The following is a 22,445-nucleotide window of genomic DNA, read 5'->3' on the forward strand; positions in this document are numbered from 1 at the left end:
ACATTTGACTTTGCTAATTTTCCCTGCCATTCCAGCCCATTGAGATGTGTAGAGTCTGATTGTGTTATCTCTGTATTAGCTAACCCGAGCTCGCTTCATGCCATCGCTAAATACTAGAAGTATGCTTTCTCTGTCTTCAGTTAAGTCACTGGTAAAAACTTGAGGCAGTCAGGGTCAAGTACAAAGCAAACAACTAAAAGCCCCTCTCCAGGCTGATATTGATATGTTAAGAAAATACTCTTCAGGTATGATGGGTAATTAGCTACACATGTACTACACTATATTACTTAGCTAACATTTCTTGTCATTTGTTTAAAAACGATCATAGGAATCTCTGTCAAACATTTTGCTGAAATCTAGACATACCAGGTCTGTGCCATTTTGTTGAGCTAGTAAAATCCGACAGGCGCATACACACCTAAGGGGAAATGGCCTGATTTGTTCTGAGTGAGCCCACAGTGGCTCCTAGTAGTCATCACGGAGGCTTCAGAAAGCTCATGCTCTCCAAAAATCTATTTGTTAAGATGTGATATCAGGTGCCCCAATTTGTGGTTTCCACCCCTTATTAAAGGTTAGCGTAAAAACTTGTGCCTGTCTCCAGTCTTTCGGCTCTTCTTCTATTTGTTGCGATGACTCAAAATTTGCTAACAGTGATACAATGATAATGACCAAAAGACTCTTCAGTGCCCTGGGATATAACTGATCTGAACTAGGGCCTCATTATTTATGACATACCACAACGGTAATTCTCTTAGGTTTTTTGTCTCGTCAATTGCTTGCCCATAATACAGAATAGATATTACCCTGAAAAGTGACAACCTAGAAAAATATGAAGAAAATGACATCTAGATCAACTAAATAAAGAAATATGATCATACTTTAACCCTATTAGGAAATTATCCAATAAAATCCAGTGGATATGAATAATAATGTAATTTCTACTTTGGACATTCATTAGAGCTCTGCTGGAAATATTCCACTTAGTTGCTATGGAAAATCACTGTGGTTACTATCTAAGAAAAGTATATAGATAGGGATACAGAATTGACACCATTATTATTATTTTACCTTCACTAAGGACTAACACTAAGCCCACACAGAATACGGAAACATCCCTGGTTATGTGTCAATTAAGTTTACAGTTGAAGGTTAGGTCTCAAATAACCATGGGCATACAGGACTGAGGCCAAACATTTGATTGAGCCAACTAACACGGGACTACCATCCAGGGGCAAAAGTGTCTGCTCTGTATGGAAAAACTAGTTTAAGACAAAAGAGCTCAGTACTTTATTTCCATTGAATTTTGTCAGAATCCTAATGACATGGGCAAGGAAAACTTCACATGTGTTGGTCTTCAGCTTCGAAGAAGACAGTTTTGGCTCCTTAGTATGAGAACATGGGCTTTCCAGTAGTAACATCACTTCCAATAGGAATAATGTCTCCACCGAGCCATTCACACTCTCTCATTTAGTCCCCATTTTAACCAACAGTTTATTTTAGGAGGTGGCTGTTGGGGACTGGAAGGCATTCTGTGACTGCCTTGTGTATTGTAGATACTAGTACATTCATTGAATGAACACTCAGATGAATAAATGGCTCATATGGGATTAAACTTTTAATGTTAGCTTCAAGGGCACCCTGAGATTTGTATTTTATTTTATTGTTTTAGCAGTTGGAACCCTTTGTTTAAGTGAAATCTTACTTAGAAGATTGATCTGTAAAGCATATATTTAAAATGTGGCTGCTCTGGTTAAAACAGGAATGGGGGACTCAGAACAACCCCCATAGCACCTCTCCCACATCTCTACTCCCTGGGGAACACAATCTGAATACACTGCTTAAACAGCTGAGCTAACTGGCATATAACTCCGTTAACTAATATGGTGCTAATTTTGCCATTCTGGAAGGAGGGAGAAGGCACTGAACAAATTATTATAGGGTGCCCAGGAAGGTGGAGAAGTTGAGATCCAGAGCATGAGTGAAAAGATGACTGATCCTGAATGTGGACAGGAGCCCAAGTCAGACTCTCTGAGGAGGTATAAGGCCATGAACAACCGGTCCTGCTGATTCTGCTTGCTTTTGGTTCAGTGATCTCATCAGGGACCACCCCCGACCCACGTGCAATTGCTCAGTGGGTTTAATGAGGCAGTGGGCAGTGAGGTGTACTTGTTATGACCAAACACTAGTTAACATCCATAGGAAGAGATAAATAATTAGCAAGTTCCTGCCTAATGTTGTACCACTTTTTGTTCCAAAGATGAACTGCTGAAGGATGGGCTTCTGCTCTGATTGGGAGCACTGCATAAGAAAATGTGCCGGCACGTTTGCAAGCATGTTTCATATTACACAAGAGCCCTTGGAAGCAGAGCAATGGCACTACAGAATATCGATCTGTTCATTTCTCAGTCCCAGCTTTGTCGTTTACTGGCAATATGACTTTGGGCAAGTCATTTCCCTCTCTTGGCTTTCATTTCTTCATCTGTAACATCAGAGGGTTGGACCCTATGACCTAAAAGCCCCTGCTAACCATAACTCTGCACTTCTGTAACTCTGTCCTTTAGCACAGAAACTGGGCAATATTGAAGGTGAAAAGTGCCTTAAATTGAATCTAAATTCAGAAATAAATTGAGGGGAGCAAAGGTTGAGTTCTTTGAATGAACTAATCAATAAAATATTGTATATACTGAGCATCTACTTTGTATATGATACTACGTTACGTGCTATAGGAAACAGAGAATTATACACAGGATCCCAGACTTAAGGAGCTGACAGTCCAGAGGCAAGGTACATGTTCACAAATATATCTAGTGAAAAGTTATCTCTGAATTTCTTGAATAGTATTTGAACATACATATTCCAATATACTGCCCATAATCAAGGTTTATGGGAGTATTGAACAACCATCTGTAATGGTTTATTTAAAAAATGTTGTACTTGGGGGCCGGCCCAGCGGCACAGCAGTTAAGTTCACATGTTCCACTTTGGTGGTCCAGGGTTTGCTGGTTCGGATCCTGGGTGCAGACCTACACACCACTTGTCAAGCCATGCTGTGGTAGGCCTCCCACATATAAAATAGAGGAAGATGGGTACGGATGTTAACTCAGGGCCAATCTTCCTCAGCAAAAAAAAAAAAAAAAAAAGAAAGAAAGAAAGAGGAGGATTGGCAGCAGATGTTAGCTCAGGGCTAATCTTCCACAAAAAAAAAAGTTGTATTTGGCCAGTAGATAAATGTAAACAGAATATGAGACCTCATGGATTTCACAGATATTTTGGAAATGTATTTCTAACTTTGTAAACCTGGTAGCCTTCATAGTTTGATAGAATTCCCTTTTCATATGTAGAATTTGTCTTTCTATAGCTAACACTTCCATGACCTCTAACTGAAAAAAAAACTTACAAAAGAGTACAATACTGCAATGAAAAAGGTAATGTATTTCCCTTCATGGCTAAATCAAGATTACCACAAAACTGCTACCAACAACATTTTGGCTCACCACTCCTGACTCATCTTCCATTTTTGGCTAATTTAATATGCAAGGACTAAAATACACGACCCAGTTTAAGTACCTTTAATCCCGTATGTTCTAAATATAGCAAATAGTTCATTTTCAAGAAATTAATATGAAATACTTCGGAATTCTTCTTGGTGCAGTGTTATTAAACTGTACATAGTCATTAAGATATTAAAAACACATGCTCCCCAAAGCCACCAGACATTGTAATTATTTTTCAGGCTATTAAGCAAAATGACAGAAGATTTTTTAATGATAAATGTGTTTTGGAATGCATCAGCTAAATCCCTTTTACTTCATGAAATAATGTTTAGCTCCACAGAGTCTAGGTCTGGTATTTAAAGAGCAACTCACATTGCCCTTTTGTAACTCAGAAGTCATTCATTGGCTCTTGTTAACATGCCATTGTAGATACACTGTCTTTCACACACTGCACATTCTGGCTCTATACGGAAATGGCAATTGCTAGAGCTCTGCCATGCTCCTTGTATGTGAAGAAGTGTGACAGACACTGGAACCTAATTCCATTTGGAAAGGCCTTTTTTAAAAATTTGACTCTCAAAACGTTTCTCCTTTTATCTAGAATTTTTAGATCAATGTTGGATTTTCTAGTAACCATTGGACTAGGCCAGTGTTTTATGATTCTCACTGTTTTCATTGTGAGAAGACTATGAAAAAAGTTACTTGGAGTGTTTTCTATCATGCCTGAGATTCAGTTAAAGATTTAAAAAGAAATCACATGCTAAGGAACGTCCTGGGTACTTCTCTGACACTTAACAACTTTACTAATTAACTTATTAAAAATTTTAACTTTCTATTTCAAAAGTTAGTGTCTTTTCATGATACCAGAGTAGTCTACCAGGCATCTTAAAAGTACTTCTCAGGTGTTCATGGAGGGGGATAGAAATGGAGACATCCCACTGTCTACTCTACATTTTAAAATTTTCTTTGACCGTTTAACACCATGTTATGAATTAGAGATAGCTAATGGAAAGTTTGTCTGCTATCTATAACTCAAACCCATGTCACAAAGTGCCTCAGTTTCCACACCATGCAGTGTGGTGGTTAGTTTTCTAAGAATCGTCTCAGTTGAGATTTGGTAAGCAACATGCTTATTCTTTCTTTGCTGCTGATTTTAGAGCTTCAGATCATAGAAATGACTATACTAGGGATTTGGAAATTGTTAGACGAATTAAGGAGTTTCTGCTACTTGTCCTTCTGCACATCTTTTATACGTGGATCTTGCCAACCATAGCCAGGTGTGCCACGTCTTTAAAGAAACAAAAGGAAAGAGCACAGAGACTGAAATCAGTAGCCCTGGATTCTCCCTCTAGTTCTATCACTTGCTATATGCAGGTCATTTAGCTTTCTAGTGCCCACAGTTTCTCCATCTGATAATTGTAGGTAACAATGCCTGCTTCTCAGAGCCATTGTGAAGATCAACTTATCTAATGTACATGAAAGAGCTTTACAAACTGAATTGTACTCTCCAAAACACGGCAAAATTCTTATCCACATGGAATCACGTGACTAACATGATCCAAAGATAGGTCACCTCTCTGGCCCTGGGAGGGAAATTTAGGGGTGATGAATGCAAAAGTGTTTTTATAGTTTAATGTTTTCATAGCCTAATGAGAACAAGGCAGTAGAACAGAAGACTTGGGTGGGGGGAAGGGCAAGTTTAAGTTCCATCTGCCCAGGCTGGAAGACTGGTGGGAAGGGACCAAGCTCTGAAAAGATGAGAGGTTACAAAGTAGAAAGGGGTGACCTGGGAACAGGGTGTTTTAAAAAGAGTGGCAGAGCAGAGAATAAAGTCACAAGACTTGTTCACAAGAGGGTGTTGGGTTAAAGCCTGACCTTGAGCCACAAATCACAGAATCACACGGCTGGAAGGAATCTTAAGAGGCCATCTTGTTCACTCCCCCACCATTCAGCAGGACATTTCAACCATCCCAAACAGATGAGACTTTATCCAACTTTGAATGAAAAGCTCTGACACCAAATGGGCAGGTATTGACTGCTCTGGCTTCAACTGTTTACAACAGGCAGGAAAACAATTTCTGGAATTTCATTTGAACCTGAACTGAAACTGGAAAAACACAATAAACGGCTAGATTTTCCTTACGAACAATAACTTCTATAGCTGTTTAGGGACTGCTAAATTAGCATTAACTACATAGCTACTCTTAAAGAGAGAGAAAATGTTACCAACAAAACTGGGTTAGAGACAGATGGCCCACAGTATCATATGGGGAAGAATGCATTATGATCATTCTTGGTATTTGTGGGGTCTTCTCTCCATGCAGGAGCCTTGGAGCAGAACACTAGCAAAAACAAAACTTTTTTTAAAAAAGCAATATGGCCTAGCAAATTCCAGGACTGACATTGAGGACTTGAGTTCAATTCCTCTCCTAACACAAGACAATAAATCCTCACACAAATTAGAAACTGAGAAGGAAATAAAAAGGTCCTCATTTCCAATCGTGGGAATGTTACACATGAACTCTGGTTGGGAGGGAGGAGGGGAGGACATTCCACACCTGCAGGCCTTCCCAGGAAAGGGACCTGGGCCTGACCCTGAACTTATCCCCTCAAGGTTACACCATGGGACTGTCAATATGGAAATAACGTTACTTTATTCCCTTAGTGAGTATATTATTTCCAGTGCTATCAACAGCAACCATAACCTGAAAGGAGGCAGCTGAGAATTTCCATGGAAGAAAGCGAAGAGTTATTTTGGGATATGCTCATACATGGCCTAGCTACAGTCCATCTAGATGGAGACACATGGACATTCATGCACAGACAGAGAAAAGCATCTCTGCATCTATAGACGTGTATGTTGGGAGCATCCTACTGTAGTTTAATAGATGCAGCACAAAGCAAGGGACTTAGGAAAATAACATTACACTCCTGGCTTCACTACTTACTCACATGTGAACTTGGGCAAGTTAACTTGATTCTATCTCCCCATCACTAAAACTTTAGGTTAATTTAGTCAGGCATTCAGTGAATCCAGATGTTTGGCAGTGTATAGGAAACAACATCTGGATGATTGATCAAATTTTCAACTGAAATCACTGGATGTTTTGGCAGTATGCCCACACAGCCTTTAAATGGCTTTCTGCCTCAGTTTCCCTAGCTATACAAAAGGGACAAACAGGGGCTGGCCCGGTGGCATAGTGATTAAGTTCGTGCACTCTGCTTCAGTGGTCTGGGGTTCCCAGGTTTGGACCTAGCAGCGCTCGTCAAGTGACGCTGTGGTGGCATCCCACATAAAACAGAGGAAGTTGGCACAGATGTTAGCTCAGGGCCAATCTTCCTCACACACACACAAAAAGGGACAAACGATATTTATCATTTATCTCCCAGTGGGCAGTGAGGATGAAATAATGTGCAAGAGTAACAATGAGTTCTTGAATGATTTTGTGATAGTGTTGTATCTTATACAATTCCAGGTTGGATATTTTTTCCAATGTAAGCAGTTAGACTTTTAGGACACCAAATCACTTTGAAATCTGGTTAAATGCTATATAAATACGACACATTATCATTATCATCATCAAGATCAGCACCATCATAACATTCTTCTTCATGACTTCTCTAAAGTGTCTCACTTTCAGATTGAATCACAGCCAAAAAATGAATTTTATTGAAGGGCTGAAAAAAATGTGCTTTGGCCATTTAAAGCAGCACAGATGAGAAAAAACATCAATGTGGGTGTTTGGAGCCCAACCAATTTTAACAGCTCAACTTAAACAGGTAAAACTGGTCTATCAATGAGAATTAATTGGTTGCTCAATGGTATTTGCAAGGGAACCAAAAATGTTCACACATACATCCACGGTAGAGGTAAGACAAAGGAATTTTAATGGTGACCTTTTCGACTCTGGTAATATACACTTTCCTACCTATGAAGTGGTTTCAGCTTTTGTGGCTGGACGTTTGAGGAAAGGAAAAGAAGGAAACGATGTGGGAAAGAACAGAAAAGATGAATCAAGGGATCTGCAACCACACAGAATTGGGGGAGCAGAATTAGACCGGCTCCCTTTCAAATTCAAGTCCTGCCTACAGAGAAAATCCTATGAGATAGATATAATCATCTTAACTGCTACTTATTATCTGTCATGTATGCAATTATATATGTGTATATATATAAAATATATATAATATACAAAATATCTATCTAATTATATATAAATTTTATATAATGGGGATATATATATAAAATTTCTAGCCCTCACAATAACTTTGTGAAGGAGGTTTTGGTGTCTCCATATACTACAGATGAGAGAACCAAAGCTCAGAAAGGTTGAATGATTTGCCCGAGATTACATATCTATGAAGATCCACAGCTGAGTTCAGATTCATCTGGATCCAAAGGTCATATTCTTTCCACTATACCACTGGGTCTCTCATAGTATTAATATCAAACACCCAAAGTCTTTGCTGAAAGGGTTTGCTATAAATATTTTTAGTGTCTGTTGGGTCATGTTGAAGCCCACGTCTGATGCATCCCTTTTTCCAGGGTGGGGCTCCATCCACAGGTCTTTGTATGATCTTTCTGATGACTGCCACTGCCTTGTTTGTCTTCACCTACTCATTGTTTACCACAGATCTCAACACTGGCCCCTCTCTGGAATCCTTCTCGCGCTAGTCTAGTCCATCTTAGGCCTAAGCAAACTACCCAGAACTGATAAGCAACATAATTCTTCTGGTTCTTCACCATAGGCTGCCTTTTATTTTTATTTAAGCACTTTCTATGCTTGTGCTTCCCCCCTGAAAGAAGCTGTGAAAATAGAGGATTAGGCTTCTTTTGAATCCTCAAACTCCCTGGCATCTGGCTGAGCACATAGTAGGTATTCCTTAAGGTCTGTTGATCAAAGAGAACGGTCGACACTATTCCTCATTTGGGATTAGGGGTACAGTGATGGACCCTGAGATTTTAGCCTCACCAGTGCGGGGCTCTAACCAGTTGAGTGGAGCCACCCAAACACAATTGGTCTGAGATAATTCGGAAATAATTCAGAGGACAAATCCTGCCATTGTCCCCAGGTGAAGCATACCATGTCCTCAGTTCAGTTGTAAGTGGTTTACATTGTGCTCTGAACCTGTCAGACATGTGTTTTGAAATTATCATACTACATCTAACCAGGCTTTCTAGAATTTAGCAAAGTTGTGAGCTCAAAGAAAGAAGGATCTGTTATGCAAATACTGCCATTATCATGTGCTCAGCAGCAGTAACAACTATTCACTAAGTGCTCACTGAGTACAGAGCAGTTTATCAGGCACTGGAGGAGTCACACTCAAGCATGTTGGAAATACTTTCACAATGCCATTGGCAGTGCAGTATACCGCTATGAGAAAGCCCTTCCAGACATTTCCTAAGAACCACAAAAATTTCACTACTAAACTTCATATTAAAAAACAAAATCATGCCATTGTCTTCATACAGAAACCTCTGTCCTTGCAGAAGGATTTTAGTTTCATTAAGTTCTTCCTAGGCTACAAATAGAAGTCAGTGGTGCCAGGACCCTCCCATCCATGGATCATGGGGCAGGAACACTGTCACTCTGGTATATGGTGGAATTTTTGGCGACATTTTTTAAATTGTGGCCACAAAGCAATCACAAGCAGATGGTACAACTAACTTCTATTTGTGTCTTAGTTACTAAACTTCTTATGAGAGGAAAAACTCTATGTACAGGTCAAGGGAATCTGTGGGTGTCTCTCAGCATGGCAGTGAGTCAGAAGCTGGCAAGGGCTCAGTGAAGCTGGTCCTCTCGTATCTTGCTGGTGGCAGTGAAAGATGATACATCCCCATTGGAAAGCAATTTGGAAACATGCATTAAAGTGCTCATATCCTTTAACTAATAACTCCAGTATTTTAAGAAAATGATCTAAGATAAGGAGAAAGAACCATGCATGAAGAGGTAGCTTTATTTCTGATGGTAAAAAATTTGAAGCAATCTGAACGTCCAGCAAAAGCAGGCGGATTAATTATAATGAATACTTAAAGGAATCTATGTGGCACAAAAAATGACTTGTGGTAACATGGAAAAGTGTTTCCAATATAGTGTCAATTTTAAGAACTATAAATCACTTGTTTACTTCCAATTATGTAAAAAGTCTGTGTGAGTGTGATTTTCTGAACAAATATTAGAAAAGAACATGTAAAAATGAAAACAGTCGGGATAGAGTAGGGGGATTGTGAGTATTTTCCCCTCTATTTTCCAAGCATTCTCTTATATTACAATACTATTTTTATAATTTAGAAGTGGGGTCAAAAACAAGGGGCAGAAGTCCTTTGTAGCAGAGAGAATCTTCGAAGAAAATGAACAATGACTGCCTCTCCAAAAGGCCAAGAATACAGTTGGAACAGTGGACACTGTCCATCCCTCATTTCCTCGCCATTTGCATTTTTGTTGGATGTACCACATACCTGGTTAATGTGCTTCAGTTTGTCAATAATTTGACTGACCACTGGCTCAGGGCCCTTCATTTTCAGCTCATGGAGGTTGAACTGATTTTTCATTCCATTCCTTGCTGCCTTTTGGCTGTACCTGGAAAGGTGAAGGTAAAGAAAAGGTTTGTCACAAGAGAGTCTCAAGCAAAGTGAAAGCTGGCTGTGTTTGGCACCAACGGTCAAGCTGACCAAAAGCTATCTTCAGTCTTTTAAACCACGGGATGACCCCAGGGTGTGAAAGTAAACCACTCCAGATAGAGTCTATTTGCTGTATAGAACATTCATTCAATAGTCAACAAACTTAATTCAACATCCTTTTTTTCTAGGTGTTGAGGATACAACAATGAACAGGACAGACACAGTCTCTGCCCTTATTGTGCTCTCAGTGTAGTGTGGAGTCCAGAAGAGTAAAGGCCAACGGCAACACAGAGCAGTAAGAGCTATGCTGAGGGAGGTCCCGGTTCTTGGCCAGGGAAGCACATAGAAAGGACCTTAACTCTTGAGTGTGCTTTCCACTCATCTGAGGGAGAAAGACTCTTGCATGTTCTTTACCTCTTCCTATTCCTCCACTTCCTTCTCCCACCATTTCCTGCAGGCCTTGGAGCGGGGTTTTTTTTCAGGGGGCTTTCCTAAGCCATGTGCAGACTAAATTTGTCCCCACTTTCTACACGTTTTTCCCTCAATTACAATAGGGTAGTCGGGTTACGGGAAAATTGGTATTTCTTTTATTCATATTTTTGATTACAAAAATAATAATGCTCATTGTAAATAATTCAAATGGTACAGAAATAAACAAAACATGAAGTAAAAGTTCTCCCATTGTCCTATCCTTCTGAGAGAGACCATGGTTAAGTTTGAGATATATTCTTCTAGGGGTTTTCACTTGCATATACTAACACGGACTTTTAACGAAAATTGGAATCATACTAGTCATACTGCTTTGCAACTTTTTATCACTTAATATATATCTTGGACATATTTACATGTCAGAACATAAATATCTGCCTTGTTCTTATTCCTCTTTATAGCTATATCATAATTCACTTATCCAATTCCTTACTGATGAACAATTGAGTTATTTCTAATATTTTGTTAATATAAACAATGCTGCAAAGAACACCCTTGTATGCCAATCTTTGCGTATTTGCATGAATAGCAATAAAGGATAACTTCCTAGAATTTAATCAATTTATATGTCTAGTCCTAAATTATGACATGCATTGAATAATTAACACTACTGTATTTTTCACAGTGCTTTACAAAGCTGTTGCATATCACTCAGCTTATTGGAGCTTCTCAACCACACTGTGAGGTGGATAGGGCAGACTTCATTCTCTCTCTTTTTTTTTTAGATTGGCACCTGAGCTAACATCTATTGCCAATCTTCTTTTTTTCCCCTTCTTCTTCTCCCCAAAGCCCCTCAGTACATAGTTGCATATTCTAGTTATAGGTCCTTCTGGTTGTGCTATGTGGGACACCACCTCATCAGGGCCTGATGAGCAGTGCCATGTCCGCACGCGGGATCCGAACCAGCGAAAACCTGGGCCACCCAAGCGGAGTGTGCAAACAACCACTCAGCCATGGGGCTGGCCCCATTATCTCGTTGTTACTGGAAATTTTATAACTTCAGAAGATACTGATCCAACTGTTAGGCGTTTCCTTCCATGATATAATGTATCTGCCAATGTTAAGGACAAGCTTTGAAAAACATGAATGTTAGCAGAGGAAATCAGGAAATCTAGTTCTGACTTTCAAAATTAAAAGTCATCCTTTGAACAGGCAAATATTTTGCAGGAAAGTTGAAGAGAACATTTGATTGCATTTCTTCCAAAACAGCAGCCTAACATATTCAGCTTATTTAACTCTAAAAGTTAGTGAATACACAGATCACCAACCATCAAATACCAATTGCCTTTGGGGCTGTATTAAAGAAATGTAAAGCAACATTCTTTATTGGTACATCTGCTGAGACTCAGCTCACTCCTAGCCTCCTCTTTCACGTTCGCATAATGCCGTCTGTTTAAATACCACCTCCCTTCTGATGATTCCATCAACTCCATCTTCTCCTTCTTTACACCTAGTGACGCCTGAAGCAGAGACCCTATTCACAGACAAAGACTAAAGTTCATTATAAATCTTCTGAAATGAACTTCAGGAATGTGTCCCTAGAGACATTTCCTTGGACTTGTTGATATCAAAGCTTGCCGGCCATTTTTATGCCCACTCCTACAAAACAAACGTCTTCCTGAAGTTTATTATCCTCATTGGAACAGTGTAAAGACATCTGCCAACTTAGTGATTTTGCCCTATACGCCCTCTTCCAAATCATTTATAAATATTAAGTCAAATTAGTCCCACAGCTGATTCCTTGTGGCTCTACTTTTTTGCCATTCCCAAAAGTGCCCCTGTAGCTGTGTTTTTTTGTTTCTTACCTCCAAGCCATGGATAAAGAGCCAGGACTAAACACTGCTCCCCAATCCCATGGTGACTCAATTTTTTAAAAACAGCTTTGGGTTTAAAAGCTTGCCAGACTTTTTGAACGTCGAAATAGCATCCACTGTTCCGCTCTATCCATGTGCTATTTAAATCCTCAAAGGACTCTAGTAAATTAAGCATGGTTTCTGGTTACAGAAGTGTTGGGAAGAGCTGGCCTGTGGCTTAGACCAAAAACTTGCCTTTATTTCATTTATTCTGCAAAGCAATAACCAAAAGTACTGATCTAATTGATGCCCATAGCTGCTAAAATTTAGTGGCATTATTTAAAAAATCTGTGTTCTTGCACTATCCTTTCAGGCGTCTCAATATCTCTCCCTCGATCTCCAATCTCTTTTCTGTTTCTCACCTCTCCATCCTTTTCTCCTTAGCCAGACAAAATATAGAATCGAATCTTAAAAGCGACGAGTGCTATAATAGAATACTATGCAGATGTTAAAAGAACAAAGTAGATCTCTATGTGCTGATATGGAACCAAATCCAAGATACACTGTAACAGATACAGGTAATGGTTAAGAATGTACAGTATGATTCCATTTGGGGTAAAAATGGGTCTGCATGTGTCTTAGTCTCATACACTTTATACATGTTCCAATATATGCCGAAAATTTTTAGAAAATGATAATAGCAGTTACTTCCTGTGAGTAAGGGAAGATGCCAGGGAAGTGTTACTTTTTTCTTTTATGTCCTTCCATATCTTTCAGATTTGTAATCTTTATAATAATTTAATTTTTAATGAGTGAAATTTAAATAGTAGGTTTTCTTAAGGCAGAAGAGAAAACAAAAATGAAAAGAAAAGAAAAATTAAAAACAGGGCTAACTCACATAGATATCTCAGGGCCTTTGTGAAATCCCGTTGTTAGTAAGAGTTATGTTGGCCATCACTAGTGGTCTGGCTTAAAGGCGGAATGCATATTTGGGCCAATATATACAATGTCACCCTGGAATTCCTTCAAACCTCAGATGGTTATCATCAGGTCACAAACTCTACTTTGTTAGGTTAAACACAGCCTGTATGTTTTCTACTCTCCAGTGAGGTAACTCCAACCCGCCTGTTTCAAAAGGACAGTATATCAGTGAGGATGTGACTATGAACGTACATTATTTTGTGTACCTTCTCCCAAAATGGAGGCAAAAAATTACTCAAGTTCTCACTCTCCTTCCCTGTAGATGCCTGAAGTCCTCTCCTGATGGGAATGGAGGGCCTCTGTGAAGCACTCTGATTCATCCTGACCTGCTGCCCTGGCATCTAAAGGTATTGCGGGGACCGCCCTGAGTTGCTCGTGCTCCTTTCATGTACATTCCATTTGCCAGCCCAGATAGTCTGTGAGGTCTTGGAAGGCAGAAGCTTGGTTAGTTCTCTTTTCTGTCACCCCAAGTGCCTCGTGGTACTTAGAATAATAATAGCTGCCAGTATTGAGTGCTTTCTCTGTGCCAGATACTATTCCAAGCACTGAGGAAAAGGCAAACATGCACTATCTCACTTAATCCTCCTAACAACCTTATGAGATAGATACTATTATTATCAGCCCTTTTTTGCAGATGAGGAAACTGAGGCACAGAGAAGTGAAGTCACTTGCCCACAGTCACACAGCTAATCAATAATCACACGGCCCAGTCACACAGCTGAAGACTGAACCTTGTGAGTCCATCGCCAGCTGCTTCTGTTCTTAACCACTGTGCTACTAACGCTTCCTTAGAAATAATCCATGCTGACTAAATAGCGGACATTTCCTCACCACACCGCTGCATTGCAGGAGACAATTCACAAGCTGCTTGTAATAGTCTACGAGGCTCACAACCGTGCCTGCAGCGACAGCTCTTTGCCTACTCAGCAGATTCCTAGGTTTGCCCTTTAAAAGTCCTTTGGGAGAGCCCTGTGTATGGAGTTTTTTCTCCCAAACAGAGATCTGACAGTATCGCTATTCAGTGAAATAGTTGCATTCTTGGGAGATAAGGTGTAGAAGTTAGAGAAATAAATAATCCACCACCACAACCACCACCAGGCCACTAGACAAACACCAAAGGCAATCTGAAATCTCTAAGGACAATAGGAAAATGAGTGCAGGAGAATGTTGTGCTCGATGCCCGGGGAATCTTATGCAATATGCATTCTCCGAGCTTCAAGCTCAGAGGGACTCGGTTAGGGGTGTCTCCATAGCTTTGCATTAATTGATTAATTCAGCATTTCATTTCCACTCTCTCCCTCTGTGCCACTGGTGTACATGGTTCATGACAAGCTTTGAATGAGGAGGAGCCATCACAGCCACAGTTCTGCTCATCTACACACTGCCCAGAGTGTCAGGAATGGGGACACTGCTGGCCACAGGGGATTTAATGATGAGTTACCTACTTAGTAACACTCATCTCTAATTAGATTAATTGTCCTTTCTCAGGAAAACTGCTTCTTTCCTGAAACTTTGCCATGGTTCTGGTAATGAATACTGGCGAGAGCAGGAGGAAAAAGAGATAAGTTCCCACCTCCCAAATCTAAAGTTTTCTTAACTGGACATGTTACATGTGATGTTAGAAGCGTCACATTTATGCATTACACATGGTGTCCAGCTTGGTATCTGTTTAGCACAAAAACGAGTGCCATAATATGAAGAAATAACACTGAGAAAACCCTATTTATGAAGTGAAAAGGGGGACATACTTCTGTTCAGGTAATTGGTCAGGGATCAGGGAGGAGAAGGAGGGGAGAAAAAACCTGTGCAAAAGCCATAAAGAGAAAAGGAACCTAATTAAACAGGACATCTGGGCATGTTTGTCTTGGGACAGTTGAAGCACAGAGAGCACTTGTAGAAGAGCAATAGAGTCAAACAAGCGTAAAATGGGCGATCTTTTCTTCCCATCTCTGGGCTGGCTAGGGCAGCCAGGGTGCAGGGGAAGGAAATCAACGAATCCAAATATCGAACATTCAAAATGGAAGCACTCTTAAGCGATCATCTCATCCAATCCACTCATTGTGTAGAGGAAGAAACTGACACCCAGAGAGGGACTTTTCTAACAGCACAAGTTGTTAGTATCACAACTCCCACATTTCGAAGAAATTTCTTTTTTTAAAAAGTTCCTTAAAACCACATTGCTGATTTTGAACACTATTACTACTGATTTAAGAGAGGGAAGCTGTTAGAAAACTCACTTTCCTTCTTTCCCCTGGCATTAGAATGGTGGCAAGAGTTTGAGAGCAAGTCTTAGAAGGACTAACTTCCCCCTCCCCCCAAATATTTGATTTCACAAAAGTTTAATTTGCTGCCCGGTTATAGATGGCTGCAAATGAGTTATAGATCTCACATTCTCAGAGCGCCATCTTATGGAAAGACTGCAGTATTGCAGATAGCCCCCAACCCCAAATGAGTGATGTATCAGACCGTTTCCTTGGAAAGGACTCCGGCCACAATAATCACTGTGGAAAACTGGGATAATTTAAAGAGTATAAATAGCTTTAAGAACAAACGAGAACACAGAGTAGAAAAACCAGCTTATAAAGAGGCCCAAGAAAATGTTCTTTTTTCTGTCCACAATGCAGTCTTAACTTATATAAATGAACAGAAAAATAAAGCAAAGGTGAAAATAGCTGAGTTCTGTAAACATGCTTAATAAAGATAGCAACAAGTTGTTTCTTATTTATTTATGCCCATATTCAAAGAAAAGTGTTTTTCATAGTTGTCGGCATAGCAGTACCACTTCAGAGCAAATTTCAGCCAAGAGGGTGTTAAAAACGGATATGTCCACCACACTCCAAGCACCTCTGTTCTCAAACAATAGCCTTTTAGAAATTGCATATAGATTTCAACAGAAAGGAAGCAAAAGCTAGAGAAGAAACCAGGGAGGTGTAAACCCATTTATGTCTTCTTAGTGGACAATAGCTATATAATGGAATAACTGTATTAGATTCTGCTTTTAGCCTAGTTTCAAACCTCACTGTGAGGAGGGACTAAAAGATTGGTCTTGGAATATAATCAAGAAGTCATTTAAACCTAGAGAAGCGAAGAATATTTTCCAGATGGCGAGGATAGCATGAGAAGTTGATACCACCCGCCATAGGGAGAAGAGGCTGTGGCTGTGGGGAGCAGCCCCCCGCCCAGAAAGGGAGGGAAGGGGGAGAGACAACACGGGAAATGGGATCACCTGAATGTTTGTTCAAAGAAGCAAACTGCCGAGGAGCCTGGAGGTAAGGAGAGGGAAAAGTAAACAAGGAAGCAACAGTGATTTTTGTGGGAACTGCAGAATAGGCAGAGCCTGATGTGTGGGAATGCTGGCCAGAACTGCCTTCTGGGCTTTGAGCCCCTACCATGGGCAGCCGGGACACTAAGCCAGGGCCGCGGGCCTCGTGAAGGGTTCTCTGAGGAGTGTCCTTGAGGGGAACATACCAATGAGGAGAGGACTCTGACCCACTTTAACTCTTACAAAAACAGAAAAAAAGATGCAATTCAAAAGCTCAATAATTGGGGGTAGAGATGTAACAAGAGCATGGTGTGAGATGGGCATTTATTTTCCAGTCACTCTGAACTCATTTACCAAGTCCTTCTAGCCCAGAGAACTGGTCCAGAAAACCAGATTTTTTTTTTTGTCCCACTGGAATTAAACCAAAAGGAAATGATCTTTACCTGTTTTTAAGTTAGTCTTTTTTAAGTTAGATTTTAACTCACAAAAATATCAGAGTTGGAAAGGATTCTCAAAACATTTAATCCAATGCCCTCCTCTTACAGATGGGTAAGCTGGGGCCCAGAGACACCAAGCAGCAGGCGTTCAAATGAGTATTGGCCTCGCTGCTGGTGGGACGTGAGTGGAGCTGTAATTCACCCCAAAGAGAAGAGCCAAGAAGAAGGGGCCAAAGAACTGATCACATTCCTCAACAACACATGAAAGCATTGCGTGAAAGTAGCTGATATTCAAAATAACGATCAATAATTATTTTTAAGAGGTGAAATTCAGTTTGGCATACGCAGCTTACTCAGACTGCGAGTACAAAAACGTTTAGAAAGGCTGAGCCGCATGGTAGAAAGAGCACTGGCCTTAGAGTCAAGACATAAGTTCAAAAGCTGGTTTGGGGTGGGCGAGGGGGAATTGGAGGAAGGTGGTCAAAAGGTACAAACTTCCAGTGATAAGATAAATAAGCACTGGGGATGTAACGTCCCACATGACGACTATAGTTATGACTGCTGTATGATCTATAGGAAAGCTGTTAAGAGACTAGATCCAAAGAGTTCTCATCACAAGGAGAAATGTTCTTTTCTTTTTATTGTGTCTATACGAGATGATGGATGTTAACTAACCCTATTGTGGTAATCACTTCACAATATATGTAAAGGAAACCATCATGCTGTACACTTTAAACTTATTATACATAGTGATGTATGTCAATTATTTCTCAATAAAACTGGAAAAAAAAAACCCTGGTTCCACCACTTACCATTTGCCTTTTGACAGGTTATTAAACCCTGCTGAGCTTGAGTTTCCTGGTCTGTAAAATGGGGATAATGCCACCTGCATTGTTTTGAGGTTAGTTGATATAATGAATGCTAGTAAATTGACATAACATAGGCAATGCGCTTAGAACAATGCCCAGTACATCTATGTGAAAGCACCAAACACAGCGCCTGACATGCAGGAGGTGTTCAGTACATGTTATTTGAAATGGATTTCTTGAGAGAGGATGAATAAACCTTACAATGAATAGTTAGGGCAAGCTTCAAATCCCCTCACCCCCACACTGAGAGAATTTAAGAAACAGAGGAGTCTCAGTTGTCTAAGTATGTTCTAACTAAAGGACGGGTTGAAATGGGTGGGAATGGTTTAGGATTCGGGAAAATGAACAAGGCCAAAAGCACCGGAGCTTTCTTTGGTATTATGATTGAGCAATGACGTGTGAGTAGCTAGCACTGAGCATGTAGGCCTGGCTGAAAGGAACTCTTCAGTAGAGAAGTTTTCTCAGAGCTTCCAGGAGACAGGGCATCTGAGGGGAAACTTAGCAGACAAGACTTCAAATGGTTCAAAATTAATTAGAGTCCATTGAAGAACAAATCATTCACCTGTGGCCCAGGGCAGACAGCCAAGCTCCCCAAGTGACCAACTTTCGGTGTCAGAAGCCTGTTCCACTCTCTCCTACCCCCACATTTCATATTCCTCCTCTCTGCGACGGAAAATATTCTGCTTCCACTTTGCTTAACTGTCACAAGTAATGAATTAGAAGGCTCTTGAAAACACCCACACGCTTTTCCAAATCTCTCTCTTCAGAACACTGCTTTGTTTGTCTTGGGTCCCCACGGGGTCCACGACAAACTGCCATTCTTCAAAGCAGGATCTTCAACACGAAGAATAGGACCCTCAAAGTCCACTACAATCACACTTCACTGAGAGAGGCAAGTCTGAGTCAGGGAAAGTTTGACTTGTGGATTTTTTTCTGCTGTTGCATTTCAAGTGTATGTAGCCACACAAAGGAAAGCCTCCTAAATATTGCTTCGGTTGTCCCACTGGACCTTATTTAATGAGCCGCGAAAGATCATGAGTGAAGGACAAACTTTTCACACGAATGGGTACTTCTGAAATACTTTAAAAGAAAGTTCAACATGCCTGCCACTGTTTTGCTGTCAGCTCCTCTTGTCTTAGCCACAGTCACTTGTGGGTCTCAAACATTCAATGTGCAGGATTAGGCCTAACCAGATCCTGAACCAATGGTGACAAAGGCAGGAAGGTGATAACTTAGCTGACTGGCTGTTAGGCCCCAGGTCTTGCTGCTCGAAGCCAGTATTTCATGTTTTTGGAGTGAACTCCAGATGTTCAGGCACGACTTCCTCTTGCCAGCTGTATTTCCCTGGGCTGTACAACCTGAACTTGGTCCTGGTTTCCGTGTTTGTATTTGTTTCTTGGTCCTCTGCTTTACTCAGCGCCTGGCACATGGTAGGTAGTCAAACATGCCTGTTGAACTGAACTGAGACTGAAGACCAAACCCAAAGCTCAGCTTATATGGTGGAGACTCTGATCTCCTCTGCGCTACTCTTGTCAGCCTCTTCCCCTTGGGGCCTTCCCTTGAATGTGCAGTCATTGACTGAGTACCTGCTTTATACTGGACTTTTGTCTGGGCCCTGCCAGGAAAACCTGCCACTGCGTCCCACCCACTAGATTGGACCACTTTGAAAACCAATGCCTACCTAGAGAACGACAGTTCCTTCTCTATGCCCCAATGAATGTCATTATTCAGGTGGTGGGTCACTTCCACTTCGGCCAGCCAGGCAGGTGAGTTCCCACAGCCCAAGCACCACTCCTTCCAGCCTCTGTCCCATCCCCTTGGACCAATCACTGGGCTCCCACATTGAGCCCATCCAAGATACACACCTGCTAGTAAAATCAGTTGGCATGACTAACCCTTTTCTTTTCTTTTTTTTTTAAAGATTTTATTTTTTCCTTTTTCTCCCCAAAGCCCCTCGGTACATAGTTGTATATTCTTCGTTCTGGGTCCTCCTAGTTGTGGCATGTGGGATGCCGCCTCAGCATGGCTTGATGAGCAGTGCCATGTCCACGCCCAGGATTCGAACCAAAGAAACACTGGGCCGCCTGCAGTGGAGCATGTGAACCTACCCACTCGGCCACGGGGCCAGCCCCACTAACCCTTTTCTAATAGTGAAAACCTTGCCCACTTCTGGGTCTGATTTAATGAGATTTTACTATTGTGAAAACAAATCTTCTGACATCCTTATTATATTTACTATGGTCAAGGCAATAACTTTGAGAGAGTTTCAAATCTGATGGTGAAGTTTCTAGGTTCTCAGTTCCTTTGGCTCAGAGAAAGGATTTGCTGTCTTCTGTCAGTAACAGAATGCAAATGCTGTCTACTCAACACTTACCTATTATGCATCTACATAACCCTGTTCTTAGCCACAGAACCCTGGGAGTTGGAGGTCCTGAATTTTCCAATGTTCTGGCCCACTGTTTCCAGTTTGGACTTCATGGACAAGATCCTGGTTTTGGCTTTGGCAAATCTGGTCCTCAGAAAGTGAAATCTTCAAGTAGTGACTGTGTTGGATTCTCCTGCAAACCCGTGATTGAGAGGGTACAGCTCTGCTTCGTCATGGCCCACCCACAGACACATCATCCTACGTCACGACAGTCAGAGCACTGGCATGGAGTGCTGTTGTGGCTGATGCGAGGGAGAGGGCACTAGCAAGAATGAGATGACTCAGTGTCAGACTTGCCCAAGAACACTGAAAGGTCTTGTCTGCAGCAAGCAGAACTGCTACTTCTGCTGTCTTCTCTTAAAATCACTCCCAGAGCCCCAGAATCCAGGCTGCAGGCAGAGCCCTGAGGTAGCAGAAGGAAACGCACTCAGCAAATCTGCCTGATGGAAGACAGCGGTAAAGGTGGGCATGGGCAGAGGAGCTGGAACAGAGCCACTAGCATAGGGGAAAGAGCCTACTACTGCCAGTGTCAGACTATCAGAATAGCTCCGACCTCAGCAGACCCAAACCTGGCACCGCCACTCTCTAGTTGCCAGCAATAAAATAAAACTAAAGAACAACGGAGGGAAGGAAAGGTGAACTGAAGTGTAAACCACCCCGCCTCCAACTGCCCCAGTAGCTGCAGGTGCCTTCAGCTCCTGCCTCTTTGCACCTGCTCTCCTGCCGGAACAAGCAGCCTATTGTGTGAGGCTGTGCGCATGGAGGTGCTAAGCAAACAAGAAATGACTCTCTTGATCATAAAGTAGATGGGATTCCAGGAAAACTTTACTAAGCCAAATAAAAGTGATTGTAAAGCACTTGGTAAAATATAAACGGCTACATAAATACTTAATAAAAGCTCACAGCAATGCACACAAGGACAACTAGGTCAAAACTCACCCTAGCTGTCTAGCCCAGAGGGTCTCAGAAAGAGTGAAAATTGCCTCCCTAATTCTGGGTTTCTCAGCCACTTTGTATTCCTCAGCTCTTACGTGCCCTTCAGCCTTTGGCACTTCTCTAGATGTATCCCTCCCGTCACTGATATATCTCTGTGGTTAGAGGGCTTCTAATTTTCATTCTGGGTGGTTGTGTCAAATATTATTTGGAGCAACAGACATTGAATTCCGTTTCTTTTGCTCAGAAGCCCCATTGGGGTTATGCGGTGCTATGGGGGAGACATTTTCTTTAAGGTTTAATTATGTGAATTTCACCCCAAACTCTCCAATATTAGAAACTGAGAACAACTCTGACAACATCTCCAACAGCCAACCTACCTGCTCGCCTGTAGCCCCAAAGATACCCGGGGGACTCAAATGACGAGCTCACTGCTGTCCTAAAGAGAATGAGTATACCTGGGGCTCCTTTCGAATCACTTTCACTTTGATCTCTTTGGGAAGCCACCAGGGAAAGAACTGGACATTCAAAGTCATCAAGGTGGCTTTATGGCATTCCTCCTCCTTTCAGACTCCCCCCTCTCAAAAATCTTTGTCATACGTTCTCATAGCCTGTTGAGCTGGAAAGAGTTTTAGAGGTCATTTTGCCCAATTCCTTCATTCTATAAAGAAAAGAAAGAAAAAGCTGAAGGGCAGTGACTTGCCCAAGGTCACACAACCAGTTCATGGTAGAGCTAGGGCCCAGGCTGGACTCCCAGCCTAGGGCTAAAGGGATTTCTTTTTTGCACAGGCTCCAAAGCTCCACAGCAGATACACAGGCAATGGCTTTATTATAGGAGCCGTGTGTGCAAAGGACACTTAATGGAGGGCTAGCTTCAGAGGCAGGTGAAGGTCATCAGCTTTCTCCCAGGGGATGCCACGGTACAGCCCTCAGAGGATCTCAGAACAGAGAAGCCTGGTAAGAGGCAGGAAAGATACAGCTATTTCAGTGGACCTGGACCAGGGAGAGACCAAGGAAAGGACAGGATTTAGCAGCACATGCCAGGGAAAAGGCAGAAAGAACACCCATTCCAGGTCTGCGGGACTAGAGAGGAAAGCAAGCTTAGGTCAGGATTTCCATCAAGAACAAGAAGAAGGTAGG

At 41.4% G+C, this 22,445-nt stretch overlaps 1 protein-coding gene across 2 annotated transcripts in view; it reads right to left on the minus strand.

Annotated features, from left to right (window-relative positions):
- The window catches only part of GPC3 (glypican 3), a 404,151-nt gene that overhangs the window by 88,694 nt on the left and 293,012 nt on the right, over positions 1–22,445 (minus strand). For both annotated transcript variants that reach the window (XM_005614508.4, XM_001488331.7), the window contains one exon: positions 9,955–10,075. In XM_005614508.4, coding sequence (XP_005614565.1) covers positions 9,955–10,075 — 121 coding nt within the window. The remainder of the gene's footprint in view (positions 1–9,954; positions 10,076–22,445) is intronic.

Source organism: Equus caballus, chromosome X, assembly GCF_041296265.1.
Source record: "Equus caballus isolate H_3958 breed thoroughbred chromosome X, TB-T2T, whole genome shotgun sequence".
Classification (NCBI taxonomy): domain Eukaryota; kingdom Metazoa; phylum Chordata; class Mammalia; order Perissodactyla; family Equidae; genus Equus; species Equus caballus.